We start from the raw sequence: 22,241 nt of genomic DNA, 5'->3' as shown, positions 1-22,241 counted from the left end.
CATATGCTATCAAACCATTTAAGTGTGCCCAATGCCAAACGATGCATCATTCAGATGATTCAATTAAATCCTAGGCTGCTTTCACACATGAGACTAATTGTGTTAGTTTAACGGATTAAAAAGGAAGTGATTCTGTCCCGATTTCTAAAACCCCTTTCACACTGCAGTACCTGTTGCGTTAAGGAACAGCAGTTTTTTCAGCCGATATCGCGCAAAGGTCTTTCACATGGCTGCAGTGAATGTCTTGTTTTCATCCCTCACCCATTATACACATGTGTATTGTTCCCCAATGTGTAGGAGGTCTAAGATCTCCACCTTTCACCATGCAAGCCCTCTCCCTTTAGGATCTGACTTTTAAAATTATTTTAGTTGCATAGACACAGGGGTGTGTTCTGCTGCTATTTGCACTGATGTCAGAATACCAGTACAACCTTCGTCAGGCAAAAAACCAGGTGCAACTAAAGGGCGGGAACACACTGCATGCTGGGATGCCTGTCACATGAGCGGCTGCAGCTAGCAAAAATCTCTTGCAATCTTCTGGGTTCCCAGCCTTGCTAACGGATTATTTCTGGTATCATTTATCAGAGAAATTTGCGCTAAACTTGCACTACATTCCACTAGAATACTGGAGCTAGCTTGTGCCTCATGTGAAAGGTCAAATATAACCTCAACTCCCATGATCCCATCCAAATTCCGAATGCCAGAACAGGTGTGCCAACACAGTTGCCGTGCATTCTCACAACTTCCAGATCAACACTTTTTTTTTTGTCCCCAGCTAACATGTGTCTCTCCTCATGGGATCCAATCTATTTCCAATAGAAAAATCAAGGTGCATTTTTTGTATCAGCCAGACAGGTGGCTAATCTGTTCCATGTAGAAAGGCATGGATAGAAATGCAGATAACATCCTGAAACCACAATTTATGCTAGCATTCAAGGCTAGCTAATACATTTGTATTGAAAGTGCCACGCCGCAAGAGAAAAGAATCCTCGCCGATTAAAAAGAGTCTTAAAAGTCTAGTGCTGCCTCTTTCTCATTTTAGCCTTTGCATGATAATCCTGCAACACTCTTTTCAGTGACAAATGCCTGATATACTTTCTGCATGTTAGGGAGGCGTACACTTGCACTGCTAGGTCATCGCCCTCTTTTGAAAAGTGTATCTAAATGTTCACTCTCCAGAACAGGATTTTTTTAAAAAACAAAAATAAATAACAAACAACTTTCAGTTCAGAAACTGTGAGACATTTTGAGAAGGGGCTAATCTTCTGCCTGGTTACTACTTAAAAAAAAAAAAGCTGGATGAGTGTTAAAAATTGTACACTGGGAGACTGCAGAGCCTCCCAAAACATTTAAGATAACTATATGGGAACATAGGAAGCTGCCTTGTAATGAGTCAGATCACTGGTCCAAGTAGCAGAGTATTGTTTACACTGAGTGGCAATGACGCCCCAGAATTTCAAATGGGGGTCTTTCCTAGCTCTACTTGGAGATGCCAGGGACTGAACTTGGTACTTTCTGTATGCAAAACAGGTGCTCTACCACTGAGTTATAACCCTTCCTGTATAACTGTAAAAATAAAAGGGTTAACAAAATGATGTGGATTGTAGATGCAAAGAACGCTTGGTTGCTGCCAAAAGTAGTAACCACGTGTGTCCTCCTCCTCTTTTCCCTGTAATGCAGCCTTTATCAACCAGTGTGCCTACAGATGTTGTTGGATCACAACTCCCATCAGGCACAACCAGGATTGCCAATGGTCAGGAAAGATGGGAGTTGTGGTCCAATAACATCTGGAGGCACACTGATTGGGAAAGGCTGCTGTAATGTGTAGTTAAAAGCATGCAATACAAATTCACTACACTTCCTGATCCCCACCTGTGGAATAGAGAGAGTTATGGTGAAACTGAGCACAATGACAGCACACCACATGTTTTGCGATACTACCTACACTTTACTGGTGTTCAGCAGCATACCATCCAGTTCCACACCAAGCAAGCAGGCGGATACTTGTGTTACTTGACACTAGCAATGTCCAACAGCAACACACAAAACTTGCGCAGTTGCATTCAAAATAAACAATCACAATATAAATGCAATATTCCATCTATGGGCGGGAAATTGTTTTCTTTTAGGTACAAAATACTGCAGCCTGCCCACAAGGAAAACAGGGTATAACTGCAATGGAGGTACAACCTTGAAGGGAAAAAACATGCACCTTATGCCCAACATTTATTACATGTTTATTACTGACCATGCATAAAAGTTCAGCCTGCTAGCTTTGTCACAGCTGGGTAGCAGAGTGGCTAAGAGGGTGAGCTAGGAAGTCCCCAGGTCAAATCTCATTTCATCTCAACCGTGAATTCATTTGGAGGATTTAATGAAGCCTCTATTGCAACCTTACACTGCTCATAAACACCTGCCTTAATGTACATGAAGCACTCTGCCCATTTGAAATGCCCTGTTATAAAATGTTTATTATTATTGGCTGTGTCTCCTTTTGGGAAGATGTAAACATAACAGAACAAGATTGTCCAACAGGTTTTGTTTGGACATCATTTCTTGTGGTTAATCCCCTCTTAAAACGAATTATGTTCGTTTCAACTCCCTCCCTCCCCAATGTAATAAATAATCACAGGAAAAATTGCAGGAAGGAAATTGCAAACCAAGTGCCTCAAGCAAAGGATTAGGATATAAAAGCCATTCATGTACATCCTCCCTCTTTTTGCACGCACATTTAAGAAAAAGAAGCCCTCTAACCAGAGACAATAAACTTTCACTTTCACACCTTGATTACGAGACCTTAAAAAACATTGATGCTTCTAATTTATTTAAGCCCAACTGAAAAAGCAACAATGTTAAATTCTCATAAAAGAAACGTTCAGGGTCTTAAAAACATTTAGAGAATCATTAAGCTCCTGTGAGATGTCCACCAAAGGGCTGAAATGTATATGGAAAATGTCCTTCCCAGCAGACTTTGTCCGAGTTTTGTTTTCCTCTGGCCCTTTAATAATAATAATAATAATAATTTTATTTGTGGGTCGCCTATCTGTCCGGGTTAACGGACACTCTAGGTGACGTACAACAATATAAAATACAATACACATATTAAAAACAATCATAATCCATCTAAAAGCAACCATCAATTAACACTTTAAAACTAATCCACCCTGATCTTATAGGCCTGTCTGAATACCTCTGGGTCCTTCCTTTCAGTTCCTAGCAATCCAGTGACTGGGGCACATTTCTTCTTCTCTTTTATCAGTGACCCAAAGAGGCAATCTGCAGCACAATTGTAGGCATATTATTTACTCTGAAGCAAGTCCCACTGCATGTTAATGCAGCTTACTCCCAGGCAAGTATGAATGGGATTGAAGCATTCATTTTTCCCATAAAACTCAATGGAAACCATTTAAAATCGAGTTGTGTGGACACCAAAATCAAGTTCCACTAAGCTGAGGGTACTTCCTGACATGGGCAATTTTTGTTGTTGTTCTGTGCCTCCAAGTCGATTATGACTTATGGTGACCCTAAGAATCAGCGACCTCCAATAGCATCTGTCGTGAACCATCCTGTTCAGATCTTGTAAGTTCAGGTCTGTGGCTTCCTTTATGGAATCAATCCATCTCTTGTCTGGCCTTCCTCTTTTTCTACTCCCTTCTGTTTTTCCCAGCATTATTGTCTTTTCTAGTGAATCATGTCTTCTCATTATGTGTCCAAAGGATGATAACCTCAGTTTCATCATTTCAGCTTCTAGTGATAGTTCTGGTTTAATTTGTTCTAACACCCAATTATTTGTCTTTTTCGCAGTCCATGGTATCCACAAAGCCAATTTTTTAGCAACACCAAAAGTTTGTGTTTATATCTTAAGCTGGAAGTGGAATATTAACTCTGTTTTTAGACTTTCAGCATTTTGTAGCAAGCAGGCAGGCCCCATTTCCCCGGCCCCTAAGGTTGGAGGTATTTTAATTGTGTGCACTCCCAATAATAATTGCCACTCAGCTGCAGTTCAGGAGGAGAGATATCAAGACACGGCTATTTGGAATGCGACAAGTTAAAAGTGATGGAGCTGATTTCTCAAGAGGACAAAAGAACATAAGAAGAGCCTGCTGGATCAGGCCAGTGGCCCATCTAGTCCAGCATCCTGTTCTCACAGTGGCCAACCAGGTGCCTGGGGGAAGCCCGCAAGCAGGACCCGAGTGCAAGAACACTCTCCCCTCCTGAGGCTTCTGGCAACTGGTTTTCAGAAGCATGCTGCCTCTGACTAGGGGGGCAGAGCACAGCCATCATGGCTAGTAGCAATTGATAGCCCTGTCCTCCATGAATTTGTCTAATCTTCTTTTAAAGCCATCCAAGCTGGTGGCCATTACTGCATCTTGTGGGAGCAAATTCCATAGTCTAACTATGTGCTGAGTAAAGAAGTACTTCCTTTTGTCTGTCCTGAATCTTCCAACATTCAGCTTCTTTGAATGTCCGCAAGTTCTAGTATTATGAGAGGGAGAAAAACTTTTCTCTATCCACTTTCTCAATGCCATGCATAATTTTATACACTTCTATCATGTCTCCTCTGACCCGCCTTTTCTCTAAACTAAAAAGCCCCAAATGCTGCAACCTTTCCTCATAAGGGAGTCGCTCCACCCCCTTGATCTCATTCTGGTTGCCCTCTTCTGAACCAAAGAGAAGAAAATGGCTAGAGAGGAGTGGGGAAACCTGTGGCCTTCCAGGTTATTAGACTAAGCTCCCATCAGCCCCAGCCAAAATGGATAATGGTCAGAGACTATGGGAGTTGTAATCCCACAGCATGTGGAAAACCACAAGTTCCCCATCCCTAGGCTACAGCATTCTAACAGGCGAGAGTAACAGCAACATAGGTCATCTACATGAGGATATTATGCAGTTATTTCGTGGAATTAAAAATGATTGGATTTCAGAGCTCTGGAAAAAGAACACAGCTGAATATGGGGAAAATAAGAGGGTTTTTTTTCATGACATCCTGCAGATGCGCTGTAAAAGGTATGTGAGCAAAGTGTGGCTATGCCACAACAATTGCCCAGTGTGGAAGCAGCCCAAGACAGAACCCAGAACCAGTTTTTCCACATAGACATGTTGGCAAAGTTATACAGGAAAGACGATACGTGCTAGAACATCAGAAGCCACAGATGTAGCTGAGAAACATTTTGGTGTTCAGGGGTGGGATCAATGCGCTATATAATTGCTGGAGCCTCCCTCCCTTCATGACTGGCAAAACCAGAATAAATTACACAAAAATAGTGTGGCAGATTTAAGATCATTCTAGTCCTCTCAAAGTTCTCTCAAGCCAATTTAGAGTCCTGTAGTCAATATATGAGATAAATACAACGGGTGAAGTTCCATTATTTATTTGAATTGTTTTTAATGTCATATTTTAAAATTGTTGTGACCCTCCCTGGGACCTTTGGGTGAAGGGTGGGTAAAAAATGATGATGGCAAGAATTTGGTCTAGATTAGAATTATGTATTTATTTTTTATTTTATTTAAAGTATTTTCTAACCACCCTTCAGCAAAAATTCCAGAGCGGAGTACAAGAGGGTGAATAAAAATTGATTCAGACAACATATAAATACAATTTAAAACAATCAAAAAAGAAAACAATTTCATTTTTTAAATGAAGAAATAAAGAAAATACAACAAGATAATCCCAAAAGCTAAACACAGAATAAAACACAATTGCAAAAAATAAAATAAAATCTATAATCTAAATTGCCTGGGCAAAAAAAGGAAGGTCTTCACCAGGCTGGCACCAAAAAGCCTGTATTGGATACACACGAGGAAGGGGTAACTATAATGGCCCAGTATTATACAAAACCAGCAATATTTCCAGGCAGGCATATAATTTCACTGCTTCTAAGGAAGTGTAAAATATTTAAAGGGAAAATATCCCTTCTGAATTGCTAGCAAGTACAAATAATACAAAAGGCATGATAAGCAAGTTTTATACACTGTTAAAAGTTTTATACACTTAAAAAGTAATTTATCTTGCAGTGTTCTGTAGAAATAGGAGAGAGACTTGATACGACTTGATGCAGAGATATAGTGAGAATGGTTCTTGGTTGCATACCCTTAAGGTTAAATTTTGAATAATCGGGGGGGGGGACATTTTCAGTGGTATTTGACACCACAGAATTAGACACCACAAACATTTAATATAATTTGCTGCATTTGTTGGCACTGTATGGCCATATGCAAATTTCAAACATATTCTATCCTAATATCCAAAGCTTTGGAGAATACTTGAACAGATTAATTAGATAATAGAAGGTATTTGATAATATCTCAAAGTAATTCTATTATCTTAAAAGACTTTCTCAGGTTTCAGGTGTAGAGTTAGTCCTGAACTTGCAGCTACCAAGATTTTAGACTGCAATCCTAAACACACATATTTGAGAGTAAGCTCAACTGCACTCAGTAGGACTTACTTTAAATTAACATAGAAAGGGCTTGCATTGTAAATGAGGAATCATTCTGAATAAATACATTCACTGAAATACATTTCAAGATCTTGTTATTTTACTATATTGTAATTTTGCCTGTTTGTGCATACTTGTCTCCTTTTGTACATACAGGCTTGCAATTTTTCTTTTTTTCTAAATAAAAATGATACAATTTTTATAAAAATGGAAAAAAGTGAAAGTATGCAAATATATCAAATTTGCATAATATATAAAAGTTGCAGGGTTCAGTCCCTTGTGGCAGAATTTAAACTAGCACTTTGTTTTAAAGTGCAAAGTACACACAATCGTGGCTTAAAATGTTGCAAATGTTAGGAGAACTTTCTTGCTGCTTACTTGAGCCTGGTTCATGCCTGAGGCAAGCAGCCTCACCCCATCCAGATTCATCCACAATAAACACAGAAAACAAATTAGGAAGCAAAAGTATTACTTAGTTCAAATGCAACTAGAAATTGATTCGTGGGGATTGACATGGCACTGTAACCAGAAACTGCATTAAGGGAGACAGAACATAAGGAGGTAGATTTAAACAAAGAAAAACAAACTTTTATTAAAACTATTTCCAAAACAAGACAGCATTAAGGTGCTTCCTGTTTCTTACATTGGCCTCCTCCTTAGGATGAAAAACCATTCCAAAATTGCATAGTGCCCAAATTGAACCATATATTAATCTTGTCTATTGTACACAGAAGGACCAGAGCCCCTGGTCATTCACACAACAGACACAACTTGGTTGCAGAATCAAAATGCACCTGTGTCATGACCAGACTACAGTCCACACTGAGATCTGACTTAGGTCAGATGGCTTTGCGTCAGCAGATCTACCTGTCATGTAAATAACATGCATAAATTGAACACTTGGAACCAATTCAACATGATATAAATATGAAAAGCAACAGGTCAGAAATGAGGTTCAGCTGGGCTAGAGAACACTTAGATATATCAAGGATTTTTGTTTCAACATATTTGTGATGGTTGCAGCTTTTAACTCTCCTCCATCACTTTCAGGAGACAAAATGTGCTAATTGGAGTCCAATGGACCTCTTTAACATAAGCCCTGGTTGGAAATAAAGATTATGGTTGATTTCAAAATAACTCCATTTTGACAGAAAGGAGATTTTATTGGTATCACATCCCAAAAACACAGTGTAATGCAAAAACTATTACAGTACATTGAGCCCCACAATGTGTATGTATGTATATATGGCTAAGGGCTCAAAAGCTGGAAGTGGCCCAGGCCTTTTTGGACCTCAGACAGCCTGGATGGAAACAGTGTCATGGATCTTTCCTGCACTATTGCTTCTTCCCTCCAAAACTACACTCCTTGCTGCTTTTTAGAGGTTTAGCAGAGATCCAGCTTCCCAGAGCCTAGTCTACCACAAAATGTCAAGCTTGGCCCAAAGCAGAATATAGTGCAACTTGCCTCCTTGGAAAAGGACAGCTCATTTGGAACCAATGTACAGTATGCAATGGCCCTAGTCTAACAAAAACTGGCAAACTAAAGCAGGGAAGGGCATTAACAGGGGGAAAACCAGAAAGATAAGAGTTCTATAACCCATCTGCAGGAATACAGGGGAAGAACTTATTCCAGAGTTTTGGAAAACTGTTTAGTCCAGTGGTATTTACCATCCAGCCAGTCCAATGACCTCATGAGAAATAAATCAACCAACCAACCACTGGCTTAGAGAAGTGAAGGACTGACCAGCAGGGATGGGGTAAGTCGGGGGCAGGGGAGCATTTTTCTATTTTTCCTGAGTCTTAATATGAACGAAAAATATACACACAGAGCTCTCTCTCTCTCTCAACATATTTCTTCTCTTTCTACATTATAATACTGAAGTCTACACATCAATTCTAACCTCAAATAACCTTCATTTTTGTTTAACATGTTAGACATTTTCTGTTTTCAGACTCACCACTATCACCACCTGCGGAGGCCCTGTTCAGGGGCAAAAAGCAAGATAGAAATAATTTAAAATAAGGTGGCATATTTGTAATCTGGCTTAAAGTAAAAATATATATTACTTTTTTCCTCAATATAGAAAAAAATCAATATTTTGCATGCTGAACTTCTAACCAGGTTATATATAATGGGATCCAAAGGTTGCCTGCCCTCAGATGAAAGAAACATTGGGATCCACCCCAGTGAATTTAATGTTCTTACAACTGTAAAATAAAGTTTAGGTCTGATATCAATATTGCATCATTTCAATCCCCCCCCAATTTATTTGTTTTCTAGACAAAGACCCCCATAAACCCTTCTTATTTCTTTCACTCTGCTTTCAAAGAGTTCAGGAAATTGACATCTCAACACTGTCTCTCAGGAAGGCTGTTCTAATTTGCCACTGTTTCAGTGTTATAGCTTAATACTGTTGAGCTTTTCTTTCAATATGAAACAGCAAAGTTTACAGCAAGAGTTCCTGTACTTGTACATACTGTACTTGTAGATTTGAGGACACCCAACACACCATCTCCACTCTGCTCCTCTCCAACAAGAGGCTTCAAACTAATTACTAGTTGGTTCAGAGAGCCAGCTGGACGTCTGCCTGGAGCAGCAGCTGTATGTTTCTGTTAAGTCTGGGCAGAACACCCCCCCTCCCGGCTCTACTCAATCAGCCAATCCCACACAGAGCTATTTGCTCCAAAATTGCAACATGTGAAACGGTGGCGCTCATTCATTATCTAGCACAAATATTATCTAAGAAAGAATGAACAGCATAAGACTGGGGCTGCAAGCCTAGCGTTTTTAGTTCAGGCTTGGATGTTGCTACTTCCTTGAGGTTGGCAGAGCTCACCAGCCAGAGACTTCCCACCCTGGCTCTGTCTTGCAGGATGGAGTTCATGTCCTTGTTAATTAAATCTTTCATATATTATCTGATTAGAAAGTTGCAACAGCAGATGCAGATTTCTCAAAGTAATGAGACCACTGAAAACAGCTGCTACCTTCTTTCTACCAATATAGCTTAATGGTTTTCACTCTGTGTTCCAGGGACCTTCGGAGTTCTCAGAAGCTTACCAAGGATTGTCCAATGAGTAGACTATCAATTATGGAGGAGCTTCCTTGAAAGACAGGTTGTGTCTGATTGAACCTTGCAATGTTTGCCTGAAGAGGATGTTAAGTCAGCTCTGCAACACACAAGCAAATTTCTGGCAAGTCTTAGTGAGCTGTGACTATGGATCCTATAATGCACCCTAGAATCTTTTGCAGAGGAGTTTCCTGGCAGGCACACAGGGATTTCTTGTCAGACAAGTCAATGCAATTTCAAAACCACTGATACAGCTGGATGAAACCCAAAAGCAAGTCTCTGTGCTACAGAACAGGACCATGTTATAACTGAATAAGATATGGTTAACATAAACCAAGGTTTATAAACGAGTTACAAGTCTTGGTTAATAAGAACCCATTAGCCATAGTTAGTAAATTATAGCTAAGCCATGGTGACAGGATTATATTATTATTTTAAACTATGGTTAAGTATAAACCATGGCTTAGCATGTTGTGCAAACCTGACCATTGACTGTCCACCCAGAAATCATCACAGCTAGAACACAGCGTGCTCCAAACAGAGAGCAGATGCACCATGGAGATGTGAATATAGGGCAAGTAACTGTATATGGCTTAATAACAGCCAAGTTGTATACCACGGGGGTGGGGGGCAGAGAGGATTAACATCCATTTTTTCCCAGTGGCTCCAGCAGTGGCTCCAGCAGTCCAACCCCCAACATTTTATATACTCTCACATTTCTACACCCTAATCTCCATTTCAGTATTCCGCTTAACCTAATGCGTTTCTGCAGTTCCAGAAGTCAATGGTGAAAATGCAGTGGATTTAAGTTTGAATTTGTAATGCACTGAAAGTTAAGAGGTGGGACATTACCATTGATGCAGCAAGGTGGTCAGCATTCCTTCCTTCCTTTTTTTTTTCCTACGAGATGCAGGGTACAGAAGGACGCAGCTGGAGTAAGAATCACTCACATAAAAACTCTCCTTGCTTCAGTGATTGCTTTGCTATAGGACAGGTTTAACAAGAAAAAAAATAACATCTCCCCCCTAAAGGAAGAAAAAAAGAAAGAAAGAAAAGGAAGAGTAGATGCAGAGGAAGGACAGACAAAGGAGCCAAAAAAAAACAAAGAGAGAGAGAGAGAAAGAAAGCAATTGTCAAGAGAGCAAAGAAATAAGAATGTTTTCTTAGCAGGTATTAAAAGCTCCTCATAATCCTTCCAAGAAAAAAACCATCTGGATAATTTAAGGTTATTGCCAATGTTTCTTGTTGCATACATAACTGGCCAGACCTCTGAATACACAAGACATCCTGATGCAATGAAGTTAACCAAATTTAATGCTTCATTGACAAATTATGTCATGACACTGGATAACTTTTATATGATCTTTGCACTATAATGGAAAACATAACTACAGAATTATATTCTTTAGATGTTTAGTATTATCCAATATCCCCTATCTCTCAAAACTATATAGGGTTTTTTTTTAACAGAATCTTATTAGGGCCCTGAACTCAACCTACATGTTATGTTGAAGTCAATAAAGCATATTTCCAAATGTAGCATATTTTGGATCCATTATTTCCATGAAAGTTTTTCATAGGAAAAGAACTGAAACCTTTATATTCAGCCATGGAGAAACACAACGGAATAACCCGACTCTATGCTGCTAAAGGAAACAAATTTTTAAAAGGACAAGATAGAAGTTTAGCTCAACAGATCCCACTAAGCATTTTCCTTCTTTTTGAGATACTATAAGTAGGAACTATAAAACCTCTTAGAAATAACATTTTAATGCCTTCTCAAGAGGTATCAGATGGCAAGGAGCAAGAATACAGGAAGTAGAAATTTATAGCCTAATTATTCCCAAACTGTTTGAACTGAAGATTGCCTTGACAAAAATCAAGCCATCATTTTGAATCTCTCTACTAGCAAATGCCCCTGAGCAGAGAGGCTCCATATATTACTACTACCACCACCGTCCCATCAGTATGTGATATCATCCCAAGGAAAGGAGTGAGGGTGCTCTTGGTTTCCCTAACACAGCCAGTGTTGGAACTGACAGACTCAAGGCAATCCCAGAAGCAACACTATTGCTGAGAAAGCAGGTCTGTTCCCTGAGCAATTAAACAAGACGGACAATGAGATGCCAGGAAGCAATATTAAAACAGGCTATTCTGTAGTTGCAAGGGTTCTGCCCATTGTTTTGGAAGCCAAACAGGAAGATATTCATGATCTTTTTGAATGCAACCATGACGCATGCCACTTAATATTAACCGGGGAGGAGAAAAACTGCCCCCCAGGTCAGCAGTATAATTTCAGCACTGCTTTACTGAAATCTCATTCTAAACAAAAGCTGGCTTATCTAAAAACGTGTCCAGAATGTAGAACTACTTGTTCTTTTGTGTGAAATGGTTAAATATTGCTGAGCTTGACACAGTTGTGTCATGCAGGTGTACGTACCCTATGCAACCGGCACAGGAAAAGATAATCATTTTGGCTCATGAAAGTTCAGAATGCTTATAAAACAGATTGGTGTTGCTTCCTACTATCTCCATTTGTGCAAATTTATTTATTTATTTATTTGTATACCGCCCCATAGCCGAAGCTCTCTGGGCGGTTTACAGTAACTAAAAACATTAAAAACAAATATACAAATTTAAAACACATCTTTTAAAAACAATTTAAAACACAATTTAAAATTTTTTAAACAATTTAAAAACACATGCTAAAATGCCTGGGAGAAGAGGAAAGTCTTGACCTGGCACCGAAAAGATAACAGTGATGGCGCCAGGCGCACCTCGTCAAACACATCATTCCATAATTTGGGGGCCACCACTGAGAAGGCCCTCTCCCTTGTTGCCACCCTCCGAGCTTCCCTCAGAGTAGGCATCTGGAGGAGGGCCTCAGATGTTGAGCGTAGTGTACAGGTGGGTTCGTATCGGGAGAGGCGTTCCATCAGGTATTGTGGTCCCAAGCTATATAAGGCTTTATAGGTTAAAACCAGCACCTTGAATCGAGCTCGGAAACATACAGGCAGCCAATGCAAGCGGGCCAGAATTGGTTTTATATGTTCGGACCGCCTGGTCCCTGTTACCAATCTGGCCACTGCATTTTGCACAAGCTGCAGTTTCCGAACTGTCTTCAAAGGCAGCCCCACGTAGAGTGCATTGCAGTAATCTAACTTGGAGGTTACCAGAGCATGGACAACTGAAGCCAGGTTATCCCTGTCCAGATAGGGGCGCAGCTGGGCCACCAACCGAAGTTGGTAGAAGGCACTCTGTGCCACCGAGGCTACCTGAGCCTCAAGTGACAGAGATGGTTCTAGGAGAACCCCCAAGCTCCGAACCTGCTCCTTCAGGGGGAGTCCAACCCCACCCAGGACAGGTTGGACATCCACCATCTGGTCAGAAGAACCACAAATGATGTTTGTTTTCCCAAAGTTCAGGAAGAAGACATGGATAACTATGAACAGGCAGACAAAACTCCATGACTTCACATTGGTTCTTGGCGCAGCAGTCTCTGTATTAATAACTAGAAGTGGCAACTAAACTTTTCAACATGTTGCTTAAACTCATTCCAAACTTTAGTACATCTATTACAAATTGCAACAATATGCAATTTAATGTTACAGCTATTCATTTGCACAACAGAACTAACTATAGACTATGATAATACAAGCCTATCTGGTACTACAGGACTGTAATCAGGAGCCCTGCAAATGAAGCATGCTACCGACACTGGCGGTCAGAGAAGGCAACTGCAGGCTGTTCCCCCTGGAATGGATGTATGAAAAAAATGGAAATGGACTGCCTTCAAGTCGATCCCGACTTATGGCTACCCTATTAATAGGGTGTTCATGGTAAGCGGTATTCAGAGGGGATTTACCATTGCCTCCCTGAGGCTAGTCCTCCCCAGCTGGCGAGGGCCTGCTCAGCTTGCCACAGCTGCACAAGCCAGCCCCTTCCTTGTCCACAACTGCCAGCTGGGGGGCAACTGGGCTCCTTGGGACTATGCCGCTTGCCCACGGCTGCACAGGTGGCAGGGCACATAACCCCTGAGCCACTCACTGCGCGGTTGATCTTTAGCTGGTCCTTGACACCCAGGAGACACAAGCGGGGATTTGAACTTACAGACACTGGACTGCCAGCTAGGCTCTTCTCCCCATTGTGCTATACCAGCTGTCGGAATGGATGTGTAATGGCCCCAAAATCTTTGGCTTGGGGCATCAGGTGACACAAAAATGACCAATCCAGTGCCACGAATCCAATATAAAGTTCACAAATCTTCAGCCATCCCTCAGTCTAGGCAATCTGTACCCAAGACAGGTTACAGGCTTCTCCCTCTGGGCCACCAAGGCTATTGTCAGAATATCACAATGGTAAGAAGATGCTCTGTCAGCCAGATGAACATCTCAGTAGATCCAGCAATCAGAAAAATAGAAATAGTAAGGATAAACATTCACCATCTATTATGCAGTGGTCTGAGGATCTTACTGCCCTTGCTACATTTGAACACATTTCTTGTAATGTGTTACAACTCGTGTAGATGCCTATCTGGATAGCATACATAAATTTTTATGTTTAAATTAAGGATTATTATTATTATTATTATTATTATTATTATTATTATTATTAATTATTATTATTATTATTATTCTATCCCACCCTTCCTCCCAGCAGGAGCCCAGGGCGGCATGTCAGTATGTTATTGATGTGTCACCCTTGTAACAACAGTTATTGTGGAGAATAGAATGGGGGGGGGAGGACAGAAAAGGGCAGTTGGAGGGAGCTGGTGTTGCTAGGGAATAAGGAGACACGAGAAGAAAATCTAGGATGGATATATAGAGAGAAAGGAAGATAGAAAGAGAGCTGGCAGCCTCCAACAGGTGTGTCAAGGAAGTGCTTGTGTGTTGGTTCGTGCTTACAGCTATGAAGTGGATACCTCCCTTTAGCAAGTTAATTGGATTTGGATGAAACATTATGTGCTACTTTTAATATATGTATAAAAGGTATATCAATATGGATTATGTTTAACCTTTTATGGGGATTGTTTTAATGCTTTTGCAGCTGGGATCCAATTTAGAAGTTGTTTTAATTCTGAAGACGTTTTTTGAAATGGAAATATACCGGATACCTGTCAATGTTTTGTATTTATCAGAATATAATTCTCTGTATTTAGTACACTGCAATTTATGAACCTTGTATTCTGTGCACTTGTATGCATTTTTCTACAGCTATTTTTGTAATTAGCACATTGTTATTCTGCTATTCACTACTGTGTATTTTCCCCATTTAGTGTTTTATCACTACATATACTTTGCTACTTTATTTGCAGTTGTGTGCTTGGTAATCTTGTTGTTGTTATGTGCCTTCAAGTCGATTATGACTTATGGCAACCCTATGAATCAGCGACCTCCAAGAGCATCTGTCATGAACCACACTGTTCAGATCTTGTAAATTCAGGTCTGTGGCTTCCTTTATGGAATCAATCCATCTCTTGTTTGGCCTTCCTCTTTTTCGACTCCCTTCTGTTTTCCCCAGCATTATGGTCTTTTCTAGTGAATCATGTCTTCTCATTACGTGTCCAAAGTATGACAACCTCAGTTTCATCATTTTAGCTTCTAGTGACAGCTCTGGTTTAATTTGTTCTATCACCCAATTATTTGTCTTTTTTGCAGTCCATTGTATGCACAAAACTCTCATCCAACACCACATTTCAAATGAATTGACGTTTCTCTTACCCGCTTTTTTCACTGTCCAACTCTCACATCCATACATATAGATCGGGAATACCATGGTCTGAATGATCCTGACTTTAGTGTTCAGCGACACTGAATACAGTGATTCACTGATATAGTGGTAATCTTAGAGACTACTTAATTTGTTCAGACATTGATCCTCCCCTAACTGGTGAATTAGATTCTCAGTTTCAGGATCATTTCAAATGTAGTGGGCATACAATGTGTTCTCTATCCCTTCAAAGAGATACTTTTGAACATCTATTGGATCAACATGTTTTTGCATCGCACCATTTTTCCAACTGTGCTACAACACAGTTTGTATACATTATTATTTGTCCTTGTGGCTTATTGTATGTGGGGAAGACTTCCCATAGTATTAGTTAGAGGGAGAAGAGCTGTAGCTGCTGGGGAATAAGAAGGCCTTAGAAGAAAATCTAGGATGGATATAGGGCGAGAAAGGAAGAGCGAAAGAGAGCCAGCATGGGACAGAACAGCTCTGAGGAACAGGGGATCCAGGAACCGGCAATGTGCATGTCATAGAAGCTACATCTTCACCTAGGCTCACCCGGGCAACTGCCAGGGTCCTGCAGAAGCAGAGGGACTGAACAGCAAGAAGACCACCAAATATTTTATTCAGGACTCTCTTTCTTTTATAAATTCATAATGTTGGTGAGGGGTTTGTTCAATAAAAAAGTAATTAAAAAAAGTCTCAAGTGCTTACCTGAGTTCAGCATGCCCCCCACCCAAGATCCCCTGAGCCTGGGTCACAGCTGGTTATTTTATTTTTAATATGTTGAGGGTTTATTTTCCTTTTTCGTAACTTTTTTTCAATTCAAATTAAAAAATACAATCAATTAAAAAATAAAGAGTTCAAATAAATGCATTCTAGGAATGCATCACATGACCAGGCATAAGTGTTATAAAATGTATTACATGAAGGAGCCCTCATTCACCAATAGCATTCTTTGCTAGTACTTGAGCATAGTATAATATTACTACAAGAATAAAACCTTTCCTAATTTTTTTTTACAGTTGCACAGTTGCAGAACTAACAGGCTTAGTTAGATATGGTGACAGACAGCCCACGAGGGGGGGAAAGTTTATTTATTTTTCTTCAAAAATCTGGCTATATGGCTATTAGGGATTACCCTCCTTCTTCTGAAGTTTAGAGAGTTATCAATTCCAGTGCAATGTAGAACAGAAACTAAATTAAGAACTTAAGTGATTAGCTCATGATAGTTAAGTTGACAAGTTATATGGCCAGCCCACTGGACGAAGAGTTTCTATAAAATTAAAAACAAGGACTAAGCTAGGGACAGGGAACCTGCTGAACTACAACTCCCATCATCCCTGGCCAGTACCCAGGCTGGAGTTGGAGCGTAGTCAAGCAAGGTGCTGCTTTGGATGCTCCCGTTATTGGCATTTCTGTTGACAACAATCTGATCTATAGGGAGGGCACCAGTGCAGAAAAAGCCCTAGAACTCTCTGCTCAGGGGCATCTTGGCTGTTTATCTTACTCCCGACATATAGAAGGTTGGCAACAACTTTAGAATAATATTTGGGTTGCTGACGGGAAATAGAGGATCGACTTTATCTAATTTTGGGCTATTTTATGATCCCTGTGGATTGTTCGATAACGCAAAATTTTATGTTGTTATGTTTTTTAAAAGCCTGTTAGTCATTAAATAAAAACATTTATTTAACACCAACATTTGCTTTAACAGCGTGCAAAGCAAGGGTTGTTTTCACAGATTTACCAAAATGTATCATCTCACCATTATACACACTATACAATTGCTTATCTATTCACTCAACAGAAAGTCAACCACATGTCTGAAAAAAATGACAGCACGCACATGCTCCTTTTCCACATGCACTAGTTTATTCAGAATCTGGTGACCACTTACCTGGTTAATTACATATACACCATAATCAAGCTGTTGTCTCTGAAGGATTGGATGAAGATAAAACAGCCAGTAACTCAAATGTTCATCTCGATTTCTGAATGGGATGATAATTGCTACTTTCTGAAGTGCTTTGCAGTCCTTTGGGGTGTAGCGCCCTCCTTCCCTGACTTCTGGGTTGTCCTCCTCGACTTTCTTCAAATCCACAGATAGCGAAAACTCCACACGTAATGGACCAACTGGAAGGAAAAACAAGGTAGTCAGACAAGAAAATTGTGGGAGATCGTTGGCTCTGGGAGAGAATGATAGGTTCTATAAGAGTCTCCTTGGGAACCAAGAATTTCATTCTGGATACACGTATGAGTTTTGATCCAGTGATTCAGAAGTGATATATTAGGGGAACAAAGGTGGCTAGTGATGAGTGGATACAAGCAGCTAATCTTTTGCAGATGTTACCACACAACTGAACCAGACATTTCTTTTTCTCAGAATGAAGCATTTTACTTACAATTTCCTTTTTTGTCTTACAATGACACCCCAGGCAATATTGTACCACTAGTAAGAAATGATTTATAATCTCTGCTGGATCACACACTTTGCATGTGCCTACTATCAGCTATTTCAGAGGCCCTGCTGTCTCTCCAGGCCTGTTGATCAATATTAAGATTTGGCCAACACTTCCTTTGCTTACAACAAGACACTGAAGGGCATAAGCTATCATTGTAACACTATAAACTACATATAGGGATGATGTAGGAATTATATGTGGAATTTGGCAGATGACCCAAATGAGCTTTGCTAACATCGGGCCACCTCTTCTATCAAATGCCCGCTTATCTCCAAGCTGCTTGTGCACTGACAGGTTGTTTTCTAAAGCAAAACGCCAATTACATGCAAAATTATATGCAAAAAATATTTTACATCAAGCCCTACAGGCTACTATATTTCTGTAGCATAGCTTTGTAAGCACATCAATACGCAAGTATTTTTATATAGTTGTAAGAATTGTTATAAGTATCTGTTTTATGTGCTGGTTACTTCAGGAAACCTGGAATATGCATATAATCAATGAGTCTAGAGCAGCAACCGGTGTGCCTCCAGATGTTGTTGGACCACAACTCTCATCAGCCTCAGCCAGCATTGCCAATGGCTGAGGCTGATGGGAGTTGTGGTCCAACAACATCTGGAGGCACACCGGTTGGGAAAGGCTGGTCTAGAGTGTGACTAAGACCACATTCACATTTTAATCCACTTTAAACAATCATGGCTTCCCTCAAAGAATCCCAGGAAGTGTAGTTTGTGAAGGGTGCTGAGAGTTGCTAGGAAACGCCCTGTTCCATTCACAGAGCTACAATTCTCAGAGTTCTCTGGGAAGAGGGACTGACTGTTAAACTACTCTGACACTTGTAGCTTTGTGAGGAGAATAGGGATCTCGTAAAAACTCTCAGCACCCTTCACAAACTACACTTCCCATCATTCTTTGGAGGAAGCCATGTTTATTTAAAATGGAATAATAGTGGAATAAATGTAAGGTGTGAAAGTGGCCTAACATGGGATATCACTCAAACAGCCCTGCCTGGAAGTTTACAGTCTAGAAGACAGGAGACAAAGAAAGAAGGGATGAGGAGGCGAGAGGAAAACACAGCCAGCAGTAAATGTCACATAACAGTGCTTATAATGACCAGCTAGAATAGAAACAGTTCAGGAAGACAAGCTGTCAACTGGAGTTGATGTGCCACAAATGACGTAATTCTGATAAGCATGAGCAGATGGATCTGTGACAATATTTATGATCATATTTGCAATAGTGATTCAAATATTCAAAGTAAGCAAGTGGTATCAGTCTAGTACATGGCTTGAAGGTACATGAGGCAACAACCTTGCTGAAGCATAGCATGTCTGGGATTGGTCGGTGTCTGGTGGGAGACCATTTAGGAACTCTTATTTAAAATGCTTTGTGTTGCTTCATGGAAGAGAGGTGGCCAGGGGTGGGTGGGAGCTAAATATAATATATAAAATAGACATCAGCTTGGCATGATTACTTTGCCTGTCATCCACCAAATCAATCTAGCAACCAACCCATAACTATTTAAGATACAAGGCAGGAATTTATACAGTCATTCTAACACCATCTTGAAATCTTCCAGTTCTAGTTTTATGTGTTTTGGGCTTTTTTTCCTTTTAAAAAAACCTTCAGGGACTAACCACATGCAAAACAAAACCTCTTTTGGGTTTAACTCACCCACTGAAACAATATACCTCCTAAAACTCCTGTATCAGAATTCTAAGGCAAAATGGGTCACCTACACTGCAGCTGGCAATAGATTTGCCAGGCTTCCGTGCACACTCTGAGCACACGTGCAGGACATCTAATAGTCTTTCAAAATAACTTTACCAGCTCAGGATACCAGGAATAGACTCATGTAGCAGGAGACACCAGAAAGGCTGTAAATGAGGCATGTTTAAGCCTTCTTAAGGAAAATTAGACATGATGGAAGATTTCTCAATTCCCAAACTGTAGGCCATAAGAATGAAATAACTGAAGGTTTCCATGAGCAAAAAGCACCCCCCAAACACAGGAGGCTGCCCCCATCTCTGCATGATCCATTACTCTGGCACGTTTCTGCTTCATCATAGCATTTGGTGCAATTTTATAATTCAAGCCCTCTGATGCAGACACACAGCAGAATCAACCATCTTCAGAGGACAGTGTATGTTGCATCTCTGCACGAGTCATTGGTCTGAACTTGCCTCCTTTGAAAGGCACACTCAGAACAAAGACAGAGAGACATGGAAAAAATAGACTCCCCAGTGGGTGTGTAGTTCTTACTCCAAAACATTCTAAAAGCAAGCCTTTCAGATGCAGGAAATTGTAACAAAATTATAACAAAAATTAAAATCCAGAAGTTTGGAAACAGTGGGCTAAATTAAGGGCTCTTCTATTTTTATTTAATCAATTTTGTTAACGGAGAATCAACTAAGAATCAAAGAGATGTACAACCACATTTATAATTGCAATGTCACAAGTGGAGAACTAACAGAAATTAACAAAATAAAATCAATTCTGTAGCACTACCATATACACAGTAAAGCTTAGTATTACTCCTACCCCTGCTTGCTTTGGTCTCCCATTCCACCACCTAACCACCTCACCCAAACCCAAACCCCTTACCAAAAGCTTTTTATGATCCTCCCCTTCTCCGCCCCCCCCATGCCGGAGGCGCCAAAGAATGCCACCCCCACCTATCCTTCACCCCCTTTGCCACCCCCACCCCCCATCCTCAGGCCTTGCCAAACTTCCCCTCCTTTGAGATCTGGCCAACCCTCTCCCCTTCTAGAGGTTGCCAAGCTACCGCCCCTTCCCCACTTCTAGAGGTCATCAAGCTGCCTCCTCTCCCCCTCAGACCATCTCCCTTGAGAAGGAGGAAAGCAGAAGAGGAAGACGGGCAGCCAAGGCACACAGGAACAGTCCGAACAGTGCAGGGCAGGACACCTCCTCAGTAACCAGCCAGCTGCAGGTTAAAACAGCGTTGTTGGTGAGGTGGGGGGCGGCAACAGCAGCATAAGAGCAGGACAGTTGCTGAGGAACTGCCCCAGCCTGTCATGACTGTTCCTTTGCGACTACCTTGCCTGCCTGCCTCATTCACCCTACTTGCTCACCTGCTGCCATGGTCCTGCAGCATTTAGAAAGCTGTCACACTGCAGAATGCAGCAAGATGACAGCCTTAGACAAATATTGTATGTAAGAAATACATAAATGAATAAAGATCAACAGCACTAAACCTTCATAACCCCATATACTCAAAATCCCTGGCGACATGCAAGTTTTAACTAACGTTCAGCAAATATGGCCGTGGTGGGTTTCTCTAGAAAGGCCATCTCATTGCTGTGGCACCGTCATGCAGGAAAGCCTGCTCTGGATGCTCACTGTCTACAAATCATGTTGCAAGAGAGAACATGTGTAAAAGAGCCATATGCTCACATGCCCCAGCAGTTGTGCAAGTCAGTCATTTTTCACGCTTCTGCTGTAACACACAAACAACCCTCTACCAGCAGTGCTAAGTGTGTCAACTGGACAGAAAAACCGACTAGTATCAAATAGGAACATAGGAAGCTGCCTTATGCTGAATCAGACCATTGGTATAGCTAGCTCAGTATTTACACCAACTGGTAGTGAGTCTCCAAGGTTTCAGACAAGATATATTCCTAGGCCTACCTGAAGATGCCAGAATTTCAACCTGAGACTTCTTGCACGCAAAGCAGAAGCGCTGCCACTGAGCTAAGGTCCACTTATACATAAGTATCTTTAGAAAAGAGATCCTTTTACTTAACCACTACAGATAAATTCAGGTCCTCCACAGACAGAGGACACACATTTTCTTTTCAGGGGGGTGGGGAGGATGGTAGAAATTAAATGACTGCTTTCGATTCTGCTCAAGTACGTATAAAAGAGTTTGCCCACAAAAAATGAATTAGCATCTCATTCTTGGCAGGGCGAAATATCCATTTACATATCTTAAGGAACAAACAAGGGCAAAGTGCTATTGAGTCGAGTGTCAGGTTAACAAAACCAACTGTCAGATGGACAGATAAAGGGAAACACAAATACCAATAAGACAGAGGAACAGGAAACGTTGATCTTAATATTCATGCAGACAGAGAATTCATACATGAGCTTGGCATAGCTAATATTGAGGCTGGCCTTCTGACCTTTAACTTGCTGCAGTTTCCCTCCAGTCTTATGTCCTTGCTCTTCATTCAAAGATTTCCAGACCTATAGGTAAATTTACTTAGGATGGGACTAAAGTTGCCAAACCTTTTATTGCATATAATAGATGTTGTTGCCCCCTTCCATTTGGCCTTGGTGGGGGGCCAGGGCAGGAGAAATAGGGAAACCTTACTAGGCCATAGGAAGATGTCTTATACCGAGTCAGGCCATCGGTCCTTCTCACTCAGCACTGCCTACACAATGACTGGCAGCAGCTCTGCAGGCTTTCAGACAAGGGCCCTCTCAGCCCTGCCTGCAGAAGCCAGGGATTGAACTGGTAGCCTTCTGCATGAAAAGCATGTGCTCTACCACTGAATTGCAGCCCTTCTCCAAGGATGGAG

The 22,241-nt window shown here is 40.9% G+C and overlaps 1 protein-coding gene across 1 annotated transcript in view; it reads right to left on the bottom strand.

Annotated features, from left to right (window-relative positions):
- Positions 1–22,241, bottom strand: part of B4GALT1 (beta-1,4-galactosyltransferase 1) — a 101,265-nt gene that overhangs the window by 28,312 nt on the left and 50,712 nt on the right. The window contains exon 2 of the mRNA XM_061636032.1: positions 17,136–17,371. Within this exon, the coding sequence (XP_061492016.1) occupies positions 17,136–17,371 (236 nt within the window). The remainder of the gene's footprint in view (positions 1–17,135; positions 17,372–22,241) is intronic.

This window comes from Rhineura floridana, chromosome 1 (assembly GCF_030035675.1).
Source record: "Rhineura floridana isolate rRhiFlo1 chromosome 1, rRhiFlo1.hap2, whole genome shotgun sequence".
Classification (NCBI taxonomy): domain Eukaryota; kingdom Metazoa; phylum Chordata; class Lepidosauria; order Squamata; family Rhineuridae; genus Rhineura; species Rhineura floridana.
This window is presented reverse-complemented; position numbering and strand designations above follow the sequence as displayed.